The sequence below is a fragment of the Nyctibius grandis genome, chromosome 1 (assembly GCF_013368605.1).
Source record: "Nyctibius grandis isolate bNycGra1 chromosome 1, bNycGra1.pri, whole genome shotgun sequence".
In the NCBI taxonomy this organism is placed as follows: Eukaryota; Metazoa; Chordata; class Aves; order Nyctibiiformes; family Nyctibiidae; genus Nyctibius; species Nyctibius grandis.
Window position 1 is genome coordinate 17,757,976 of NC_090658.1, and position 15,928 is coordinate 17,773,903.

General features: G+C 42.9%; 1 protein-coding gene across 1 annotated transcript; it reads right to left on the minus strand.

Annotated features, from left to right (window-relative positions):
• Positions 1-8,262: 8,262 nt before the first annotated feature.
• PCARE (photoreceptor cilium actin regulator) lies at positions 8,263-15,928 on the minus strand. Its single transcript, XM_068415423.1, has 2 exons — positions 12,153-15,928; positions 8,263-8,392 (listed from the first exon to the last, which is right to left on the minus strand). Exons 1-2 carry the CDS (start codon positions 15,926-15,928, stop codon positions 8,263-8,265), a joined length of 3,906 nt encoding a protein of 1,301 aa, XP_068271524.1.

A 15,928-nucleotide genomic window follows, 5' to 3' on the forward strand; every position in this document is an offset into this window, starting at 1 on the left:
CCTGATACTCTGGTACTGCCTTTGATACAGGCAGAGGTGAGAAATCCATTCTAGTTAAAATTAGAGTTGACCTGAACATTTAAGCCCTGGCTCTGTCTTGCTATCTTTAGCTGAAAGAAACAGTAACTTTGGCCAACAAACAGCCACTGTGTATCCTTAAAAGCCCCCCCAATAGTTTTTGAATGCAGTTGGCAGTGGTAAAGGAGCTTGTAAAGCCTCTCTCTGTGCTAATAGCTGTGCCCTGGGTAAATGAAGGCTGTGCTACATTCACAGCCATTTATCATGTTTCACCTCTGCTGCATTTGAGAGCACATAGTAAGAACTCTCCCTGTGGAGACTGGGGTGAAGGCTGCAGGGTGCACAGGTCTGTCACTACCCACTGCTGGGCCCTGGAAAGGCCGTACTTAACTGCAGTTAAGCCCCGGCTCTCAGGCACAGCCTGAAACTTCACGTCCCTTGTGATTCGACTGCTGCTGCTCCAGCTTCCCCTCCAGACACGCGCACACATCTATACACATGCGTCTGTGCATGGAGACGCTTCCTCTACACAATAGTCCTCCTCTGTGTATACTGTCAGTGTATATAATATATTAGGCTGTAAAACTGCGTAGTGTTGACGCACTTCTGTCAGTGCAAATATTTGAACATGTTATTTCCAGAAGGGAAATTGGCTATACTAATAAGATGACTTTCATATGGATATAATTGTGCTCCTACTGGGATCTCTATTGCTTTGACTGCTGTATTGTTCTGGCAGTTTTTTATTTTCAGTATCACCCAGTGCAAACAAAACATGCTCCTGTTTCCCCAGGGAACAGCTGCCCTCCAGCTAAATCAGCCCAATGGCTCTGGTGGGTGCCCTTGCAGATGGGACCTTAGCAGCTGTGGGACCTCCCTGCGCAGTCTGGCAGCTGCTGGAAGGTACTGCTGTTTCATTCTTCAGTGATCCTGCAATTAATACCCCATTTGAAGGTGATGGTAACAGCGTGCCTCTCTCCTGGTCCTGCCCAAGGATGACAGTAGTTCACATTTCACACCTGTAGGAACCCATTTTTTAGTGTTGGCCTAAAATCTTCCTCAGTGCGATTCCAATAAGGAATAAATCTGCCCCACCATATCCTTTCCTCACTGGCCCTCTCCTCCTCTTCCTCTTTTGCTGTGGCTTCTTTGTGTAATCTGCTGCTGCTATTCATTATTTGGCGTTACAATGGTGCCATTTATTTACATGTTTGGGGGACAAAGTACCCAAAAGGTCCTGTATAGAATAAAGTTTTCTAACTAGATGTATTCTGTGCTCACAATAGACCTGAACAAAGAAAACTTGGCCCAAATCCCAAAGCTTCGCACATTTGCAATCTGAGTCATTTCTGGCTCATAGCTATCTTCAATCACAATTTCATATGTAAGAAGAGGAAACATATTTCACTGGGAAAAGATTCACGGCTTTTGAAAAGGTGTATATATGTGTATTTACCCAGGACAGCAGTCAAGTAGTGTTGTTTATAACTTGTTTGCAGAAGGATGAGTTGACCGCGAGGCCAATAACAGGTGAGAAGGGTTTCTCAAATCTATTTATACTCCAGCCTGGGTGCCATTCAGCCCAGAGCTATGTGATAATTTATTGCCATGGGCCAGCACTTGCCAGCGTAATGAATTCCTGTGTAGCTGGAACAAGAACTTCTGGGTTTGCCTCCGACTCTTGGTGGACTGCGTGGTCATTGACAATGCTGCCTTTTGAGAAATTATTTAACAGTTTCATTTCATAATCATTTGAATCTTTTAAACTTACATTTTAATTTGTAGCTCCTGTTATTCCTCTGCCTTAGGGAAAAACACTTCACAGCCCAGTGCAGCTGTAACATTTTGACAGCAAATTCTGCATGGTTGCCAGTTTCTGATGTTACAGAAGAAAATGCATGTGTGATGTGTTAATTAGGCTTTCTGAAGGAAAAAAATCTATTTTATGTGGCCATGTGTGTTTGCTTAGCTATGGATCTAATCCTGGCCTAGTAAAGCCCAGGCAGGGTAGCACGTTGCAGAGAAGAGCAGTCCATGAGCTTCCAGGGTTGCCGTTACCAGCACGGTGAACGTGTCCTTTTGGATTTTCTTTGGAGACAAAATTAGGGAGATAAACTGTCTGTTTGCCAGCCTCCCCACCCCAATATTCTCTCAGATCTTTTTAAAACATCATAGTAAAGGCAGTGAAACTTCACACCTGCCTGCACATCCACTGTTTGAAGGGTTTTGACCGTTTCTTCTTTCCTTAAAGTCATTGCTCTTTCATACCAGAAACAATTCTTAGTCTTCAAACATCGTAATAAACAAACCTGGATGATGCATGGTCCTCCTGATGATACTTTGGAGAACTGGTAAGTGCTTGGCTTACAAAAGTAAATTTAGATAAAGCTTGGGTCTTGGCTCAGTTTTATGCAAATTTAGCAGGAAAAGAAAATTTGAGATAGAAAACTTGAGATAATTGGATCCATTGGACCCTGTGCTAGCTTTCTGCTTACGTTTTTGCAGGACTGGGTTGTCATCCCCAAATGGGTGGGTGGGAGGTGGTCAGCCCCAGCGCTGTTGCTTTGTACTTCTGCAGCATATAAGTCTCCTGGGAAGCATCATCTGAAGAACAGGGAAGATCACACGAGTCCTAGTCTCCTTTTTGCTGCAAGGATTCTAAATTAAACCTATCAAAGGACTCTTAAAGTTATTAGTACACTGTTTATTTAAAGAAGTACCTTTCTATTTTTGCTGTTTTGTAAACAACCTCTGAAGAGGTTACAACAAGCTTCATCATGTGTTGGGAGTAGACAGGCTGCAGAGACATTGGACAGCCAAGGGAAACTGGGAATACGCTGAGCGTCTAAATGCCTACAGCACTCCTCATGTTGTGTTGTTTCCGGTGGCTTTTTTTTTCTATGGAAAAGCTTAATCTAGCTATTTGGCTGTCAAGGGAACTCTGTGGGGCTGGAAATGGGAAGTCATTGGCTAGCAGAGCTCAGAGATACGCAGTACATGTTTTCTCCCTCTCTTGGCTATTGGTAGGATAAATAGTTCTGAAGTATTGAGTTTTTCAACATGAAGAATGTAGTATTGTATTTTTTTTTAATTTTTCCAAGGTGTTTTCTAGATCATTTCTTTAGTTTGCATCTTAGACATACCCTGTTACCAACTGTTGTTAATATGCTATGTGTACTGATATGAAGTTTGTCTAAGATTCAGAATTAGGTAACTGCGTACCAGAAGTCCTGTGTCTTACTAGCTGCTCAACTGCAGAGCACTGTGTGACAGCAGGGCATCCCTGATGCTCCCTGTTCCCTGGCTTAGCTACATGAAAAACTGTGCTATGTAAACCTACCTGCATGCCAAGTCTCTTATGATAATTAATGCATGTATGTATATGCATGTGTTTTCTCTGAAATATAAAGATGAAAGGATCTGTGTGGATATCAGGTTATTGATAAAAACCTCAATATTCAAAAAAGTCCAGAAAGATGCATTGCCTAGTGCCCTGATTGTCCATGTTAACTATATTTATGAGCAAAGAGACACAAAGTTTCAAAGTGGAGGAAAACATCTAAAAAATAAAAAAAAAAGTGCCATTGTATTGTACTGGCAGGTTTCATTTCCAGTTTGGATGTAAGAGATATTAAACTGATATTAGGTATAAGAGGGGGTAAGGCTGCAAGATGGAAATTGCCCCATTAGATTGACTTCTTAGAGTCACATTTGAAAGCCAAGCAGCTAGTGAATTTGTTGGTTTTGGTGTTATCTGTAGAGTCATCTCAGCCTTGTTACATGTCTCTGTGTGTCTGCTGGAACGCCTGGAAAGTTTTGTTCATAGCTTTACAGTTACTGCTGTGGGGAAGGATGGGTCTTTTCAGCATCCTTAAGCTTCAGCTTTGGTTCATTCATATACTAAAGACCCAATGGTTCAGTAGAAGTAGTAATAAATGAAGGGCAGCCTATAACATCGAAAGCTTTCAGTTTCTCTTTAATTGCTACATAATCAGCTCATCTATGCCTCAAGGAAAACTTTATTAAAGCAGGAGGGATCCATATGGAGTAAGGTAGGCTTATTGCCCCTTTCTCCTTTAAAGTAACCTTGATAAAGGGTGTACTCTTCACAGTCTAACTTCAGAAATCCTCACAGGGTAACAAAGTTCTATATTAGTAAAGAAAGAGAAAAGAATATGATGAGGAGAGGTAAGAGACCAGATTTTGAAATTCAGAATGTCAGTAAAGTGGAGAGCAACTGGGGGCAATGAGGGCTGTAGATAATTTTGTGCTGGCAGTGGTGGAACAGGATAGATGCAGGGTGGGCATATGTGAGACGAACGGAAATGGGATCAGAGGGATAATGTCATACTGGGTCTTGATCACCTTGTCCCGCTGAGTATTTACTGTCTGTATCTGCACATCTTTTTTTGACACTAATATTTTCATTATTGATCCAAAAAGGGCAATGGGCAAGAAATGCAAACTTGGGATCTTTGCCCCCAATTTTCAGATGATCCAATATACAGTTGTGAGTTTGTATTAACCTTCACCTTTACCTGAGAGCAACATGGAAGTGAGCAGCTAATCCATATTGCAAGTGGTATGAAACCTTCAGGATCTTGCCCAGGAAGATCAAAATCTCAGTTTGAAGTTCATGCCTGCAACATGCATCTCTACATGCTGTAGTGATCATGGCACTGAGTATATTTGATGTGGAAGGATTAATGATTTGCTAATCTAGAAGGATTTCTATCCAGGAGACGTTGGCAATTCCTTACTGGTGAGATGTGACAGTAAGAACAGGTTACTTCATCTCTATGCTGTGATTTCTTTCCTTCTTATAGCAAGGGGGGTAACTTCTCAGATTATTCCTCTTAATGACAAAACTTCATAAATGATTATGAAATGCCTTGGATGTTAAGAGGTGTGGCAGTGAAAACACTGTAATACAGTTTACTGATAACCTGCATAGCATTCTCAACCATATTCCTAATATCTGAGGTAGTTCTTGAAGTCAAATAAAGCAACTGGAGTGTGTATAGTGCTTTGGTGTTCTAGTCATCTTCAGATGTTGAGGGTATGAAATGACAAGTCCCTTAAAGGTCTGAGATTTGAGCAGTGTCACTGGAAGCAAGGGCATCTGCCAGCTTGATAAAGGTCTGCAGATGAAGTATAGCACGGAGCTGTTAGCTGCTGTTTTGGCAGCTGTGAAGCCCTGGCTGGAAAACTGATACTGCTTCACTCTGTCCTCAGCCCCTCTGCAATGAAACTCCACTGCAGCAGGTGCACTCTGATTTTAACCCTTAGGACAAAACCACTACCCCGTGCTTGAGATAGCCGTGGTTGTACATGGAAACTGTACTGAACCGAGTACATAACTGCCAGGTAGCTCAAGCTTAAATCAGGGCAGGGGAGGAGTGGAAGAACAGCTGACCTATGCTCTGGTCTGTCAGTGTCCAGGCTGGATCTTGTAGCCTAAAAAAGACTTATTTGCTTAATGGAAATGCAACCTAAATTAATTGATGTACCAATAAAACACAAAACAAGACAAGCTTGTGCTGAGGTGAGGAAGAAGGAAGCAAATGGACTTTTTATAGCATAGGGCACTAGTTAGTGCACTAAGGAAGGAATCAATAGTATAACATTGGGCTAAGATTTAGGCTGGCGGTATACAGAAAGTAAAAGAGATCAAACTCATCTTGCATATAAAAACTCTGATTTATTTACATCAGTAAAAAATAAATCTTAAAGTTGAGTATGGCCTTATAAAACAATTGTATTCCATAAATGTCGTATTCGTGAAAAATGGAAGTGTTGTCCAAAAAACCTGTAAAAAAAAAAAAAAGCATTTTTTCAAAAAAGTGGTGAGCCAAACTATCATTTGCTGCATACTATAGTTACCCTTAATCTCATGCTTGCAATACAAATTGAAGGTTTGCAAACACCTTATTTGCAAGAGTCCTGTACATTAACTGTGCTGAAGAGAATCCATTAGCTATATGTAGTCATGAGTTCATGTTGCAAACTTGTAGATCCCTCCTGGAGAAGCTCTGTTTCTTGAATACAATGCTCAGTTTGCTGCAGCATCCTTAGGGCAGCATCAGAATCCTTCAGCAGCTGCAGTGTATAGGTGGGGGTGTGTTTGCAATGAGCCTCCTGATCACCACAGCCTTAGTCAAAGCTGGGAGAGATGCTGTGGTAGGATGCCAACTCATGTACCATGTCTTCAGGGGAGCCTGCTTGTTGGGGGAATATGCTTTGGCTGACTCCATATCCAGCTAACACACATGTGAGGAGGTTTCCGGCTTGATTGCTGAAGTGTTGCCTCTTGTGCTGCTGTAGCTCTTGCACCACAGAATTTGGTGCTTGGGTGATATAAATAAATACTTTCTCTTATCACCCATCATGGATGCTGGGACATTTCAGCATGAAACCATATAGACATAAAATGATTGTAGTAGCTGAGCAGAAGCTGCCCTCCCACTCTGTTACGTTTTCATCTTCAAAGCTACGATTAGGCATGGAAGTGCCAGTTTTCTGCTGTCGTGTTTCCAGTTTGTTTCTATTCTGTGTGGTACTGCCCGCAGAACACACAAACCCAAAATGCATGCAAAAATGTGTTTGTGTTTTTATGCAGTTGGGAGAGAACTACACTTCTGATGAGGGGGAAGACGGGCCTGCAGAGTTTGCCCTGATGATTATCTTTGCAGTGTCTCCCTGGTCATTGCCTAACTTGATGGAGGATGGTGCATTCTCCATGCGATTACAAGGTGGATCTGTTGACATCTCCTAGCTGTTCGCTATGGGTATGGCTGCTTTGCCACTCAAGCTCCCAAGCCCCTGACAATCCAAAGCATCTATTCACTATGAGTTTCTTCTTTATATTCAACCCCCCACCTTAAACATAACAATTAAGGTTTCCTTGTGTCTGTGGCATAAAATGGTACTGAACTTTTTGAAGGATGGTTGTGATTAAGGCACTAGACTAAAACTCAGGAGTTCAGTATCCAAAGGGATCCTTATACAGCATAAGACAAGCCTCAGTACCCCCATCATGACTGTGGGCAGGAAGGGTTAAAAATCCTACATGAAGTTGAAGTGCCTATCATGAAAACTGTAGGAAAAATTAAAACTATTCCTATCAAAATAGGACTACAAATGACTTTTTTTCTCGATCTTGTTCTGTACTAAAGTTGCATATGAAAACACATCAAATTAAATTAATTAAGATTACATTAACTAAAAGTTGCATCTTAATTGCGATGATAAATTAGTTAGGTAAGCAAGATCCAGTAAATTCTGAAACTGTATTCCTGTGGGTGCTGTAAAAGCCTAGGATTAATTGATTGTAAATAACCTGTGTTTTTGTTAACAACAATGTCTAGACTCTTCAGTGAAATTACAATAAATCCCCTCAAACTGCATAAATCAGAAAGAATATAAACCTGTTTCGGGGAGAACAGGAATCTCTATGGTAGCATTCTCTTCTTTTATGAAAAAAAGATACACGTCCTTAGGTGCCTCAGGATTTATAATGTTGTTTGATTGGGCTATTACAAAACTAATCAGGATTAAGCCTTGTACCCTGGAAACTAGAGGCGATGAGATTACGTGATAATCAAAGGTGATTTAGAAGATCAAAGCCTTTTTGAGGGAATAAGATCCCTAATTTTATTCCTTTAAAAGGGGTTATTTTTTTTAAACTTGTATTTAACCTTATTTTCTCTCTGTATGTTGACAAATACCTAGTGTAAAGATGTGGCTTTGCTGAAGCCAGTGATGTTTTTGCAATAAAAGTCAATGGGTTCAGGATTTTACCTCCCCCCTGGAAACATCACAACAGCCACTTTTTACACAACAAACTGTGATGCCTCTGAATAAATAACATGCCAAATAATGATAATTTCTGATTGTTTCACTGTTTAGATAAAGGAGTTCAAAAACTAAGGTCTTGGCTACAGGTCCCGTCTTTATCAAACCAATTTGCCTCATACTCACCCAGCTGCAAAGCGTTTCTTTTGCTCAATGTAGATCTTTGAGTTAAAACATGAAATGCAATCCAAAGGAGAAGCAGCTGGCTACCATTCTGCTGATATTTCATTAGGTTGTTGGGGCCAGTTTGGGTTTTTAGATGCAATGCCTTCATATAGTTTCCTTGTGAGAAAAAATGAATCCAGGTTTTGGAGGCTTGGGTAAGGCTGCTTCCTCCCTCTGGGGCTTCTGGCCTTGCTCGTGCCTCTGCCTTCGTGAGTGCTTCTGCTGTCAGTCCCTCTGCAGCCCCTGGCCCACGACATAGAGCTCAGGGTGGGAAGCGGATCTGTTGGACTCTTTGATTTCAGGAACGCAAGGGCTGGTCCAAGAGTCGCCTGCTTTTCTAGGGCTCTCCTCCAAGCTGCAGAAGGCAAGATGCTTAAGTTAAGAGGCTAATGAATTGTGACTTTTTAAAACAGTGCTGATTATACCACGTTAGCCCATGAAGCACAAATGCTGCATGATACTATGTCATTCCCTGTCTCCTCCTATATACGTGCTCTTTATATGCACCATACAGATTTTATTCTTGTGATGCCAAATGCACTGTGCTGTCCCCTCCCAAAACTCTCTTGGGAAGCAAACATTTTGTATGTTTAACAGGGGATCAGTGTGAACTTAGGTTGACTTGCAGATAGAGACAGATTTGAGTGAAAAGTCTTGTTCCAGACTCCGCTGGAGGAAAGGTCTTACCTTTGTTATGCATCTGCTTAGCGTGGTTACAGTGATTTCTGAGTATGCCAGTATGCTGAGTATGACTGTGGGATGTATATTCTGGTGGCATAAATCTGCCACTCTGGAGACAGGAGAACTGAGACACAGAAAGTGTAAATGATGTTCCTGAGGTTACACTAGCAATCTCTAGGGGCACAGGGACTTCATGAATCAAGACTGATTATAGCAGTGGAGCTAGTCATGAATATCTCACACCATGGGCCTTCATGCTGAAATGTGCCCTGTGTTGCTGTAACGAATTAAAGTGGTTTAAACTCAACATGGGGAAATATTCCAGGGTTATCTGGGAATCATTACTGTATTTTAAGTATATAAACTGCTAAACTGAATTAGCTTTCAACTACAGACAAGCTGTTATGTTCCTATTCTGACTGCTAGGACTTCAGTGATTTGAACTGCTGAGTGAAGAGATTGGTGATACATGATCAGTCATGAAACTAATACAGATTCAAATATCCCCCAACTGCAGAAGGTCTCACTTGGGCTACTTGCTTTGGGCCTGATTCAGTGAACCCAATCAATTCTCAAACCCTCCTTGAATAATATATTAAAGGTAACAGCATTTAATCTTCTGTCTCTGCTCTACCTCTTGAGAGATCAGCAGTCTCAATGAAATATTATTTCATTTAACTGCATACCCAGAAATCCTATTACAGATTAACAGGATTTTTATGAGCAGAGCAATTGTACATGTTACGCCTTGATGAGATGGCAATAACTGCTGATTGCTGTCAAATGACCAAGCTTAGAAACCAGCAAAGTTAGCTCAGTCTATCCAGCCACAGGCTGTCCAAATGGGAACCAGTTGTACTGACTTGAGCACTGAAACCTGAACCTCTTGTCCAGGTGCCCTAAGACTAAACACAAAAGCTCTAACTCCAGCCCTAGTTAGGGCTAACAATGTTTTAAGTCCTGATATTCCTTAGAGCATGGGATGGGCAAGACACATGCTTGGGGAGGGAGCTCTTTTTGCCTTCTGTGGGTGCAGGGAGTGTGCAGGAGATGTGCAAATCTGCACAGAGCACTGACATTTAATGCCTGGCAGTGCTAGCTAGCAAAATGAGATGGAAGTTGCCTCTTTTTTTTGGTGTTTCTGCTAAAATGGGGTGGGGGGGAGAGGGCATTCAGCTGCCTGATGAGGAACATGTTGCTTGTACAAGCTCCTGCCAGATTATCTTTAGCAATCTGCTTCTCAGCAAATGGATGTTTTAATTGGGCATGGAAAAAGTGGAGGGTTATATCCCAGAGTTTGGGAGCATGGGAGAAACTGGCTAAATCATTGATTTTCAAAATGGTTTACCTATGAAAGAGTGATGCTATTGCAGGTTTGACTCTGTCTCCCTTCTCCCTGCAACTAGTGCTTGAAGCTGCTAATAACACACGAAAACCCCACACAGACAAAAAAAAAAGGCATTGTTGTATTTTGAGAGATGTAGAACAAGGGAGGGAGGGAGCGAGGGAGGGAAGGAAGGAAGGAAGGAAGGAAGGAAGGAAGGAAGGAAGGAAAGGAGACTGGCAGCTGGGTAGGAATAGCTTGTGAATTTGAGACCAGATGCAAACATGGCCAGGATGAGGAGGTTTAGATATACAACATCTGGTTTAGGGAGACATTTTGAAATTTCCCTCTGTCAGCTGAATGAAGTGCAAAGCAGAGGATGCCCTGGATGAATATGGCTCAGAATATATTTAGTTCTTCCAAAATGCTGTATATCATAACACCAGGATATATAATTATTTTCATGAAAGGGTTGATTTTATTTACAGTGGGTTTTTTATATTACTCTCTATGCTCTGGCAGACTACAATAGAAAGATAATAGACCCCACTGAAGCATAAATTAGCTAACAGTTTATAATAGACTGTTTTTAAAATTGATCCATAAAACTGTCAGGGATTTTGTCTTGCAAGATTTGACATAAAGCCTCTTTTGAAAACATTTATTTCTGCTAGCAGGCACTGGAGTGCACAACGCTGACTTCACACAGTACATAACAACAACAGCAAACCCAGCAACAATGTACAGGACTTTTAGGAAATCTTCAAATGTCAGAATATAATGCAATATTAGAACTGAGAATGAAAAACAGTGTGCATTTCCCGGTGTTTTTTGCATGTTTTGTTCAGCATGTTTCTCTACTGTCAATGTGGGAAACTTGGTCCTTTTTCTGTCTTTGGGGAGGGAATGCCTGGACATGGACTTCAGTATCCATGACTGTCCCTATACTCACAATGCAGTGAGTGCTTGTGCACTTACAAGTGCAATTTTATCTCCTGTTAGGGTTGGTCTTGCAATGCCTACTCATGGGGACGATTCATGTGATTTCAGCTGTTCTGTGGCAAGAGTAAAAACACTCCTCACATGAGGAAAGGTTACCTGAGAAGGGTATTATTCCTCTTCCGTAGCTTAGAGCTTAATGGACTTCAACATCCTAAAATGCTAAGAAATCAGAATAACAACACTCTGTACTTCCAGGCTGTTACACTGATCTTTGAGTATTCCCAAATACCCATTTCTGTTTCCTGGCTGGTTTTGTGATTTTTTTTTTTTTAAGTGGTATAGAAAATTTAAAGCTAAGCCCAGATTTTAAAAAAATGACCACCAATGGTTGCAAACATGGAATTGGCATGTTGATGCTTCAATTTCTTTAAACTGACTTTTTCAGAGCAATGAATCTCCAGTAGCCATGGGAGGTTTTCCCACTTTGAAAACTGAGCTTGGCCTGTGGACTCATCAGACTTGAAATCAGCACCTAGATCTGAAAGCCTACAGGAGAAGCTCAAAATTTCAAGCTATAATTACATCCATACAGATCCTTGCCTACATATTATCTGTCCGTCATTCTTGCCAGCTGATTTGAAACATTATAATACAGATTTCAGCTGAACAGTTTAGTGGCTTAGAGGCTGATGATACCTTTCCTCTTGGTCCAAGCCTACCTTCTCATGGTTATTTAAAGATGTTTATAACCTGAGGGTTACTTCAGAGTTTTAAGAATTTAATGTGGGTGTCCTTAGCCCCGACACAAATAAGGGGAGTTCTGTGCCATGAAACCAACACTGAATTTTCCTTGAGGTGCCTGTCACAGCAGATGTGTAAAGCGTAAGGCTTGAGCAAGCCATGGAAAGCTAACTCTTCCCTTTATTCAGACTAGTAGTCTGCTGAAATCTGGGGCAAGACAATAGAATAGAATATTTTGGTTGGAAGGGACCTACAACAATCATCTAGTCCAACTACAATGTTATCTTTGCCCAGCCATCTGTTCTGCACATGAACAGGGCACTTTTCTGGACAATCTCTTAATGCCATTAAATTCCCATTAGGAGTCCAGAAAGCCAATGCAGTGCTATGCTTCTGCTTTCTTGGCCTAAAGTGGAAAGTTTCTTACCTTGCTTGGTTAAGCGTGGGTTCACTGCCAGCTGTTACAGGAGCTGGAATACGAAACTGGACCCCTGGTCGGCGGTCAGAGAAACTTCTCTTCACAAATGGCCGAGGATTGGCGGCGCTCAGAGACAGCTTTCTGATCCGGTCTCCAGGCTGCTGGAAAAGCAGACTGCTCTTTTGGGAAAGTGGTGAAGCTTCAGGCTGGCTGTTCACCTCCACAGCAGGTTTGCTGGGTACCAGTGGAGGTCTGGCTTCAAATAAGGAAGAGGTGGCCGGGCAAAATATCGAACAGACATTGCTGCCCCTCTTGGAGGTGGAGAGCTGGTGCTCATCCCCAGCATCCAGCCCAGCTCTTGGCCCCTTGTAGGAGCGGGATGGGGAGGTTGGTGAGGAGGGGGTGGTGGGGAATGGAGGGGGGCTTACATCTCGGCGGTAGACTGGGGAGCCCAGCAGATGGTGCGGCATTGGCGAGCTTTGCTTGTGCCCCGCAGGAGGGCTGAGTGGTTTTCGCTGGGGTGGCTGAGAGGGCAGCTTCTTCTGAGAGGGTGGGCTGGGTACCCTGGGGCTAGAGGGGGGACTGGGTTTCCTCTGCATGGTGGGTGAGATCGGTTGTGGGTTGCTAAAAGCCTGCACAGAGTGTCTGTGGTGTGTTGGGGGGCTGAAAAGCCGTTTCTCAGTTGGTGGAGAAGAAGGAGGAGTTCTCGTTGGGGAGACCTTCCTGGCAAGTGCTTGGCTTTTTTCATTTCTCTTGAGCAAATCAGGAGAACCGTGCTTCTGGTATTGCACTGAAGTCGCAGGTGAATTGGACTCTTTGCTCTCTGTGCTGTTGCTCCATGGTTTTGAAACCCCACTGGGATCTTGAAGAGGAATAATTTTATGGGTTTGCTTGTACAAATCCATAGCCTCTTTTCTCTGGGTTGCCAATATCTCCTCCTGGCTAGGGATGTGCACATTGGCAGGGTTCAGCTCCAGAGAGTACCTCTGCAGTTTCTCATCCCCTGCTCCGGTATTCCTTAGACCTTTATTAGCGATCGCACTGGGGCCGCTGATATTTTTACTTGGCAATAAGTCAATGGACTGAAGGGAGGCTTTCATTTTTGAGGAAACTTGTGATCTCTTAGTAGCATGAAATTCTGTTTTGGCAGGCTTTTTGGCATCTTCTGAGGAGTTTCCTTCTATTCTTGCAGTTTCTTCAGGCTCAGATACGTCAAAAGAGGTGTCCATTAACATTTCAGGTGGTGGTGGTGGCAGGTTCTCAGTGTCTTCATCAGTGTCTTCCTTTGTGTCCTTCTTGCTTAAATCTGCATCTGGTGCAGGAGGAAAGGCATTTGGAAAGCTAGAAGAAACTCCGTTGGTGTTTGAAGGGTTTGTGTCTTCTACTGGTGAAATACGATGCTTAAGATTTAAAGGTGCCAGGCCTTTCTGAAAGGGAATGGTGGGTGGAATGACCGGAAGTCCAAATTTTCTGATGCACTTTATTGGTCCTAAAGACCTTAAGGGTGCGGCTTTTACAAGATCATCAGTAGGACTGAACGTTTCAATAAGCTTTTTGACAGACTGTCGGGGGACACAGTTGCTGCCACTGAGTGTTTGTGCTCCAGGAGGCTCCTTTTCTTTGCCTTCTGATGTCTCCTGCATGGGCACAGTAGCTCTTAAAGGCTTCCTGCCTCTTTTTTCATCCAGCTGATGGGCAGGATTTTGATCAACCATGAACAAAGGGGCTTTATCCTGGTTCGGCAGGATGCTGAAATTTTTTGAGAGGCACGCCTTCAGTTTGCTAGAGGACCTAGATGTATTTTGTTCATCCTGCAAATAAGGTGCTGTTCTTGATTTGCAAGGCTCTGTGTTGTTATCTGTATTCTTCTTTCCATAAAACATTTCCAGTTTTTTGTTGAGCTCTTTTTGAGTTCTCTGAAGCTCTAGGAGGGTTGGGTCCTCTGCCTGGCTTCTGAGGGACTCCTCTGACCTGGACCGCCGTTGTTTCCTGAAGGTTTTCTGGCGGCCCGTTGCTGTACTGGGCCTTGTCGTTAGGACTGCTTTTCCGCTCTCATCCTCTGTCCATTCTTTACGCCTGGATTTAGCTGGGACGAACTTGATTTTTTCACTGATGGCATCTTTCATCTTCAGAATAATTTCCTCTGCCTCTACATTCTCTGTCCTCTTAATGGACTGCCTTTGTGTATTATCAGTGACTGCAGGCGAAGACAGGGGCCTTGTCGGCAGAGCATCCTTCCCCATTTCTGACAAACTTGTGTTGTCATCATCCTCCCCCAGGGTGCTCCCTTCATTGTTGTCATCATCATCATCAGAAGCAAAATCTGTTGATTCACAGATTTTGAAATGTTCACCCTCCTGAGTAGAGTCAGATTGGAAGGAGTTACAGGAACGGCTTTTGCTCAAGCTTGCATATTGGGGCATAGTAGAAATGCCTTCTGGTACCACACCCTGACAAGAAGTCGCTTCCCTGCTCTGCACGGATGAGTAAAATGCATCTTTAAAATGCTTTTCAAGTGCACAGTCATGGAATGTGGCTGTGCCCAGTGACACTGTCCCATCACGCACATGCTCCACTGTTCTGGCGTGCTTTTGGGACAGATGTCCATGTGCAGAGGAATCACAGCTTGCTTGTCCTCCATGCTGGCTGAGAGCACTGAACTCTTTCAGGGATTCATTGTCCACGCAAATGCCACTGTCTACAGAATAGAGAGTCCTGTCATCACCGTTGGACTGAGAAGATCCCACCGTTGAGGCTTCAAGCAGCCTTACCGTCCGCAGCAGGCGCTCATCAAAGCTTTGCTTTGCTTTCAGTTTTCCTTCCAAGTTGCTTGCAGCAGACTGCAGGTAGCTGCATGTCTCCTGCAGGGCATCGGAGGTGAGGGAGGCCAGCATCCCACTCAGTAACTGCATTTTATTGACCGTGTACTGCAGTAGTTGTTGCAGAAGATCAGGGTGCTCCTTCAAATCACCTTTTTCTGCTGGCCATGCCAGATTCCCACCTACGTCTTTGAGAAGATTTTCCCCATCATTGACAATTTCTTCTAAGAGTTGGTTGATTTCATCAAAGCGAAGCACGAGAAAGCTTACCATCTGTTGTAGGAAGAGCTGAGTCTGGGTAGCCTGGTTGGCCATGTGAAGTATAGTTTCATACTTGGAGAGGTTGGGATTTAAGTAGGCATAAGCACTCTGATGAGCCTTAACAAGCAATTCTGGGAAATCTACCTTTTCCTCTGTCTCATAGTGGGCCAAAATGGACTTTTCTTTAATTTTGCTAGGTCGACCTTGTTTTGCCAGCTTATGATTTTTTTGCTTCTTTCCTTTCTTTGGGATTTGCTTTGCATTGCTTTCATTCTTGTCATCCCAAATAAAAGCTGATGTTTCTGATTCACAGGAGCTTTGCTTTCTGATCTGTATGGCCTCAGTGATGTGTTTTTGAGACTCAATCAGTTTGGACATAACGACTTCAGCATCTGTGGCTGTCCTCTCAATTCTCTTGTCTTCCCTGGAAATCTGGGGATCTGAATGAGCCTTGGAAGATAACTGCAAATTATAATTTTTGTCCTGCTCTGATAGTTTATCCTCCTTTTCTGTCAGGTAGTCTTTCCTCTGGATCTCATACTGGTGGAATTCATCTATACTGTAGCAAGATGAACCTTTAACTAGCAGAGGGATTCCTTTATCTCCTGGATCAATACGCAAAGTATTTTTGGGTCTATTCAAAGCTTTAAGACCACTTCTTGCAATGGTATTAGCAATCTCACTGCGAGAAGGTGCGCAGCCCAT